Source organism: Oryza brachyantha, chromosome 3 (assembly GCF_000231095.2).
Source record: "Oryza brachyantha chromosome 3, ObraRS2, whole genome shotgun sequence".
Taxonomy (NCBI): domain Eukaryota; kingdom Viridiplantae; phylum Streptophyta; class Magnoliopsida; order Poales; family Poaceae; genus Oryza; species Oryza brachyantha.
Window position 1 is genome coordinate 14,570,581 of NC_023165.2, and position 8,370 is coordinate 14,578,950.

At 43.4% G+C, this 8,370-nt stretch overlaps 1 protein-coding gene across 1 annotated transcript; it reads left to right on the forward strand.

The window, feature by feature from the left end:
- Window positions 1-3,188: 3,188 nt before the first annotated feature.
- Window positions 3,189-7,786, forward strand: LOC102723032 (protein LONGIFOLIA 2-like). Its single transcript, XM_006650137.3, has 5 exons — window positions 3,189-3,754; window positions 4,320-4,387; window positions 4,489-6,135; window positions 6,235-6,376; window positions 6,837-7,786. The coding sequence occupies exons 1-5, from the start codon at window positions 3,598-3,600 to the stop codon at window positions 7,586-7,588; spliced, it is 2,766 nt and encodes a 921-aa protein (XP_006650200.1). The 5' UTR covers window positions 3,189-3,597; the 3' UTR covers window positions 7,589-7,786.
- Window positions 7,787-8,370: the final 584 nt, after the last annotated feature.

The following is an 8,370-nucleotide window of genomic DNA, read 5'->3' on the forward strand; positions in this document are numbered from 1 at the left end:
ATTTTTAATAAATAATTTCGTTACTAAACTTTCTAGGTAAATATTTTCACCATCGAAACATTTTGGTCATACCACCTGTTCGGTGGGACAAGGTAATGTTCCCATGCTAAGCAATTAGCGTGACAACATATCTGGCCATGTTAGGAGGGGTGACACGGTAAAAAAATATTCATACGGTAAAAAATTGTGCTCGTGAGGCTTAGTAATAAAATTATTTATTAAAAAGATTTAAAAAAAATAAAAATTCCAAATGTGGCTTGTTATCCACCCTTTTAGGGATGCTAGTTGCTACGCCATTTACACCTGGTAGGGCGGTGTTTACTACCCGCTCTGTTCTAAACTATGTTCAAAATATGTTGATGGCTATTTTGATGGCTCATATTTACTGTTTGTAGTCATGGGCAGTGATGGATCTGCATGGACGCTAGGTGGTCTCTAGCCCCTACTACTCGCTCTAATGCCATGGAGACTTCTCTAGCCCTCACTAAACTTTCTATCGTAGTTTTATAGAAAAAAATTAAAGTTCTTCCTAAAAATTGAAGAAAAGAGATTTTCACTGTTACTTTCTTCCTAATCCGCCCCTGGTCGGACTAGCCCGCAGGCAGCACTCATCAAAAAATATATACTGTGAATTGTGAGCAAAAGAGAAAAGATGATGGCTGTCAACCGCAGGGTCACATGCTGAGATAAGTTGATCTGACCTGATGTCAATGTGGATACACTTTGCAGAGTTCCAGGAGTTAGGGTCATGCAGCAGTGTCAGAGCATGATATGATGATGCATGTGTGGATGAATGTGAAAGACGAGAGTATCCTGTAGCTCTTTTGGTCCACCTAGGCTACACGAGGAATCTCATGGACCTGATCTGATAGGATAATTGTTTGTCTGGCAGCCATGGATGCATCGATCGATCGATCTCTGCTCATTCACAGTCGAGTTGAGATCTGAACGTTACATATGGCGCCTCAAATTGAGGTGGCAAGCGTGGTCGTATTTAGAGGCTTTAACACAGTGGTACGGGATCTACAGTTTGAAGATGACCAACCAGTGGTTACATACAGTTCATAATATATGTGTAGAGAGAGAGAGAGATTGCAGAGTGAATTAACCCCGTGCCCTACAGATGCCTCCCAACAGCACGTTGATCAACTTGTCCTTTGTTGCAAACAGATGCCTAAACAGCTCACAGATCGAATTGCGCTCAAGTACAGCTCTCACAACTCATCGAAGAAACAGTGCCCCCTGCATCCGCAAACACGGCAGGGCCCCCCAGAAACATAATATGATCGTCCAAGCAAATCTACCTCCATTTTTTTCTTCACGATCATGATCAAACCTCAGTTTCGATCATCACAGCTCATGTCTCGTAACATCTTAGGATCCACATGTTAGGGGGTGTTTAGTTGGTGAAATAAAAATTTTTGCATGTCAGATCAGATGTTTGACCGGATATCGGAAGGGGTTTTTGGACACGAATGAAAAAAAACGAATTTCACGGCTGGCCTGTAAACCGCGAGATGATTTTTTTGAACCTGATTAATCCATCATTAGTACATGTGGGTTACTGTAGCACTTATAGTTAATCACGTACTAATTAGGCTTAAAAGATCTGTCTCACGATTTCTCACGTAACTGTACAATTAGTTTTTTGTTTTATCTATGTTTAATACTCTATTTAGGTGTCAGAAGATTCGATGTGATGTTTTTGGATGAAAATTTTTGGGAACTAATCAGCCCCTTAGTGACACGTCCGGTAACAAATTTGGTGGTGAGGCCGTTGAGATCTGAACGCCGGCTGAGAGAGAGAGCTGTGACCGCAGCTAAACGAAACAGTTACCGGTGGTGGCTTGATGCCAACGTGATCCACATCCAGAAGCAATCTAGATAGAGAGAACACGTAAACGGTGGAGATGGCTGCTCCAGGAAGCAGCACATGCTCTCTGCCGATCGAGCACGCCTGCGCCGCTCTGGAACCAGGGAAATATGCACATGATAGTAGTAGTAGACTGACCGGATCTTCGTCTCCAAGCTTCCTCTTTTCTTCACCCAAGGATTGATGAATGGCAACCACCAAATTCACCAACCGCTGTAGCACGCGGCCCCCGCTCGCTGTTCTGCACATGAGCATACTTAGATTAGAACCAACGTGTATCCTGGGGTTACACGACGCTAGTAAACTAGTAATGCCTTTTTTTTCCACGGTCACGGTAAACACGAGATTTTGGATGGCAATGTAACTTTGACGACTAAGTTCGATCGCGATCCATTTATGAAACCTAAAAATAAACTGATGTTTTAACAGAAAAATTCAACTTAAAACATGCTAAAATGTGGTGTCAAGGAGGGGTAAAGAAACCTTTCTCTTTTTTTTTTCCCTCCACTGCATGAATGTTAACAAACGAGGTTTAGGGGTTGTTTAGATAGAGCTAAACTTTTTAGCCTCATGTCACATCGGATGTTTGAATACTAATTTGAAGTATTAAACATAGACTATTAATAAAGAATAATTTTACCGTCCTTGAGAAGGTACCATGAGATACGAAAATTTCAGTGTAAAATTTTGGTACCTAGTTACTGTGAGGTACCAAATTTTACACTAAAAATTTAGTACCTTATGATACCTTCTCAAGGACTATAAAATTGCTCATTAATAAAACCCATCCATAATCTTAAAACTAATTCACAAGACGAATCTAGTAAGCCTAATTAATCCATGATTAGCCTATATGATGCTACAGTAAATATTTGTTAATTATGAATTAATTAGGCTTAAAAAATTTATCTCGTGTATTAGCTCTCATTTATGAAATTAATGTTTTTATTAGTCTATGTTTAATACTTCAAATTAGTGTCTAAATATCTGATGTGACTAGCGACTAAAAATAAATCCATTCAAACAAACACCTCTAATCATGCTCACCTATGGTCATACCGGAGGGGGGGCCCGGGGACAGGTCTGCATTCCTTCCTTCCTTCCTTAACAATGGCAGGCTCTGATCGATCTAGGCTGAATCTGACGAGGGATGACGATGGTGCAAGAGCCTGACAGCCATCACATGCCCATGCCCACAATGATCAGCCCACATGTGCCTTGCACAGTATTGTATTGCTCGTTGCTGTGGTTGTGGCCTCCGTAGGACCAGCCATACATACCAGTCGTCGCTGCAATGCATTGCAACGTAATTGCACACATCTTCTTCTTCTCTGTCTCTCATTCTTAAATCAAAGCAGTAGCCTCTCCCTCCTCCTGCTCTTGACATAGCCAGCCATGAGGATGAGGTCCATGAGCAACATTCTTCTGAACTCAACCTGTCAAACAGAAGAGAAAGAGGTAGAGAGAGAAGAGAGATAGATGGCAGTAGTCTGAGAGAATAGAACAGAAGAAGAAAGAAGAGAAAAATTAAGGAAAGGAGAGCTCTGTGTAAGGCCTGCATCTACGTGTTTGCTTTCTCTCTTTGGCTGGGTGTGTTCTTGGTGCCAGAGCTAGGCTGGTTCATTGTGTTCTGTTACTGTGCTGCTCTGCCATGGAGTGAGTCAAGAGGCCTCGTGCGTTCATCTCCGTTTCTTGGGGTGTTTCCTCAGCAAGAACCCAAGAAAATGCCGTCCAGGATGATGCAGGCGTTCGCGCAGGAGGCGTCGGACTTGGACCGGCAGATGGGCTGCATGGCCGGCGTGTTCCAGATCTTCGACCGCCGCCGCCTTCTCACCGCGCGCCAACGTGGCGGCCACCGATCCCGAGGCACGCCGCCACCAGGTACCATGCCAAATTCTTCTTCCTCTCTCTATGTTCTTCTGCAGCGTGCTCTTCTTCTGTCTCTTTTTTTTCTCTCTTCTCATGCCCGCAAGAAGACCCTGCCAAGTTTGTCAGGAAGACAAAACTGAACACTAACTGTCCTGTGGAGATATGAACAGTGTTACTGGCAGTAGATGCTAAACTAAGACAGGATTAAAAAAATTGTTTCACTTAGAAAGTAGTACAAGTAAGAACAGGGAGGTACATGAAGAGGAAACTGACACCAACTTCAAAAGTTGCAGGAATATAGCTGTAGCACATAGGAAGGTCAAACTAACCAATGAACAGAAATGCTTATGCAATTCAGATATTTATCATTTTTTTTCTGAAACAAATCAAAGGATTTGGGTGATATTTTCTTGATTAAGTCCAACTTTGAAATTCTAGATATTCTTGACGATACTTATCATTTTATTTTTTTTCTAGTTTGAGTTAGATAGTTATCCCTAATTGCAGTAAGTTTCTTTTGGTTTGTACCCAACTACAATTCATAATAATTACTGTTTTTCGTGAATACTTTCTTTAGGCCATGATTTGCCAAACAGCAACAGCAATGTCTCGGTTCAGAACCCATCTGCTTCAAACATCACTCTGGTAAATTTCTTGCTGTGCTGTGCATACATACATCCCAAGTTCGCAGTTCAGTGCCCTCAAGGACACAGGTTTTAACCTGAAACTCCACACTTGTTGTGTAGGACAAAACCTTCAGCAGAAGTATGACCGAGAACAGCAGCCTCTCGATGGAGTCATCATCGCGGGCATCTTCTTCTTCCTCGTCACGCTCTTCGTTCTCATCGACTGACATCATCAACAAACCAGTGCAACAGCAGCAGCTCTCCTACATCAGTGAAGATCGCTTTGTGGGCAAGCCACCAAGAAGCTGCTCACAAAGTGTGAAGTGTGGCTTCAGAGACATTGTGAAGGGGTCCATCAACCGGGAACCCCATGGCCTGGCCATCAAGACGTCGGCGAAGGAGTCTAGAAAAGGGTTGCACAAGGACTCGCCAAGGCCGTTGCTCATCTCCAAGTCATCAGATGGAACCTACGTGATCGGGATCGACAGGAGCACCGGATCAGTTCCTGCGAATTCTCACGAATCCAGCAGGCCGCCGCGCTTCTCGTGCGACGATCGACAGCTCCTGCGGCCGGTTGAGGTTGAGGCTCAGGACAGCAAGAAGCCTCCAGCAAAGCTCAGGGAGCTTCCCAGGCTTTCCTTGGATAGTAGAAAGGAGTCCATGAACCCACGATCACGTCATCACACGAACTCTGGTTACGTGAGAGCTGATGACAACCTCCTGGATGCTTTGAAGCACCAGGAATCGCCGAGCCATCAACGGGCCAGCAGTGTGGTCGCCAAGCTCATGGGGTTGGAAGGAAATCTTGACGTCCATGAGCCGTCAAGGCCACCCAGACCTGTCCATGACACACAAAACGATCGGTCGTCACACTACCACAGGAGCAGCAAGAGCCAAGATCAGAGCGCCTCACTGCAGAGTAGCCACTCTCCAGTACTGAAAACCAATCCTTCTCCAAGAGTTCTCACTGAGGCAGCCCCCTGGAGGCAGAACGAGAGAGCTGCAGCAGGACATGAAGCTGAAGTGAGGCCAAGAAGCGCATCCATCTACGCTGACATACAGAGAAGACTCAGAGGCCTGGAGTTGTCAGAGTGCAACAAGGAACTGAGGGCTCTCAGGATACTGAGCACATTGCACAAAAAGGATAGCCCAGGCCAGAGCGACAGCAATCCTCAACTAACAGCCATCCAAAAGGAAGCCTCTGAACAGATCATTGATTCTGAAAAGTTCCAGTCTCCAATTGTGATCATGAAACCAGCAAGATGCATCACAAAACCTGATGCTTCGCATACTTCGGTTGCTCCCCTTTCAAGGCCAAAAGGCACAAGGAGGCCACGGCAAGAAGAGACATCTTTCACCAGGAGGAATGAAAACAGTGTTAGCAAGAGAAATCATTCTCCAAAGGGAAGTGCTCATTCCAATGGCGATGAACCTGTTAATTCTGCAAGATCACCAAGGCTTTCTAGTCCATTGAGCCCAAGGCTGGCGCCGAAGAAGGCAGACTCTGAAAGGAGATCCCGTCCACTGGTTTTGCCAATGTCACCAGGCAAGAAATCCAAAGAAACAGCGTCGCCAAGGGGCAGGCTAAGATCAAGACACTCACAAGCAAAGAGCATCTCTGATGACGACGATGTGTCGCAGATGTCTGAAACTAAAATCAGCTTGGCAAAGCAGATTGATATAGGTGTCATTGATCATCCGAATCCTCTGAATGCCAACTCCTCATATATCCATCAAAGAAACTTAGCTTCAGCAGCCAGTTGTGAGGTATAGAAAACTAACTGTAGTATATATAACCTCTAAAGTGCTTACTGTTATGAAAATATTATTTGGCACTAACAACTGATTGACAAAACATTTTTCCAGGAAATGCCTACAGTTCTACCTGCAGACAAGAAGATGATCCATCCACAGGAGAACATTCCCAGTCCTGTATCAGTTCTTGATGCAACATTCTATCATGAAAGGTCATCACCTTCTCTTAAGAGAATCTCAGATTCCTTCAAAGGTGAGGAATGAACTGACAAGCAATTCTTCCGCATACTTTTACAACGAGTTTTCCTGTTTGTAACATTGTTAGGCATAGGACAAGCATACTTAGCTGTAAGCACATCCACCAATCATAGTGACATGAAACCAATAATCAATGCAACCCAATATTGCTTGTGGTCCTTTCAGATCAGAAGGATCACAGTAAATTGACAGTTGCAGACACACATGAAAAGTGTTTTCTTGTGCCAAACAGTTAAGAGAGTACAATTCCTCCGCTGCCTGCTATTGTTCATGTCTGCACCTAACATCTACAAGGAACCCCACATGTTGCACTTGCCATGAAGGAACATGATATATGTTGGTTAATGCGGATACATGCTTATGTAGATGAGCCCATCAATTATTTGATTTTTATAGATGAGCTAGATAGACATGGATTATCGACTTAATTATCTGCCTTTTATTTCACTTGTTAGACGGTGAGACGCATACGTCAGATGAGAGTTGGAACCCAACAAGCCTCCCTGATACACCACCTTCAAAGACAAGCAACGAGTGCAACCAGATAAAGCCAGAAAACATGAAAGCCCTCATCCAAAAGCTCGAGCTCCTGCAAATGTTGAGTGAGGAAGCTCTGAAAACCGATGAGACATTTTCATCAGTTGCTGCCAATAAAGATCACCAGTACCTCCACGAGATACTTTCAGCATCCGGGCTCCTACACAACAAACTAAATTTTCAAATGATGCCTCATCAGTTGCGACCATCAAGTTACCCGATTAATCCAGAGCTTTTCCTCATCCTTGAACAAGCAAAACCAGATGGAGAGAAGCTCCACCGTAGGCTCATATTTGATCTTGCAAATGAGCTCCTCGCCCAGCAAATGGATGCCAACCACACTGCGAATTCATCAGTGCCGTTCTTTCAGTCAAAGAAGTTAAGTGGGTGGCAACTTTTCAAGGACTTGTGTGCAGAGATTGACAGGGTCCAGTCCGAGTCATCAATGATAAGGTGCTCTGAAGAAGAAGATAGCAGGCTAGCAGATGATGCAGTGCAAGGCATGAAAGAATGGAAGAGTTTGGATAGTGAACTGCAAGGAATTGTTTTGGCCATTGAAAAATACATCTTTAAAGATCTTATTGATGAGATAGTTAGTGGAGAAGACAAAGAGAAGGTGCACCTGACGCAATGGAAGCTAAGGAGGCAGTTATCTTTCATCAGCATATAGGACAAACTGCTGCTCTTAGGAAGCTTAGCTAATGGTACCTGTAACAGATTCAAGTTTTTCTTTTCTTTTTTTGCGGAATGTAACATTTTAAGCTGGTTATAGAATGTATGAGTTGACTGACATATATAGATCTATGTGAGCAAGCAAGCAACAACGCTGAGATGTTGACATAAGAAGCCAAAATAAAAGGTCCCCAAAAATTTCCTGTTAAATGTTTCCCGGTCCGACAAAAGATCCCTTTCTCATTCATTTTACTATCTTTTTCAAGACGACCACCATTTGCTATTTGTTCTAAGTTTCTAGCAAGATGATAACTATTTCAGGCAACAAAATACCAGGAACCACCTGTCATCAGCATTGCCAGACACATCTTACACAACTACAGAGTACAGATGGAATGTGGTACTTTTGACTGGTTGGAAACAGTATAATGTTTAGCGGTGGCCAAAATTTGTGCTACCCCACAATTTTTTTTTGTGGGGCAGCCCAGACTGGGCTTAACCGATTTTCATTAAGGTTAGAAGCATGTACAGTGTGCGTTTTACAAACTCAGCAGAGATCGCTGAGTGAAAAGATCAAAAGGGAGAAAGGCTACTCCTAAGCAAAGTCAGCAACGCAAGTGTTCTACCCCACAATTTTAATATCATCGTACGAATAACATGAATCATAGTCCTACAGAAATTCTCATCTAATACCACCAAATTGTTACCAAATCTAAACACTGCATTCTTGCAGAAGGCAGTTCGGAACCTAATAAAACATTGGGCAACATTTGGTTAACA

Coding starts and splice junctions, on each gene's coding strand:
- LOC102723032 (XM_006650137.3), top strand. CDS start 3,598: ATGCCGTCCAGGATGATGCAGGCGTTCGCGCAGGAGGCGTCGGACTTG. Junction 4,388..4,488: donor CTGCTTCAAACATCACTCTG/GTAAATTTCTTG, acceptor CTTGTTGTGTAG/GACAAAACCTTCAGCAGAAG. Junction 6,136..6,234: donor CTTCAGCAGCCAGTTGTGAG/GTATAGAAAACT, acceptor ACATTTTTCCAG/GAAATGCCTACAGTTCTACC.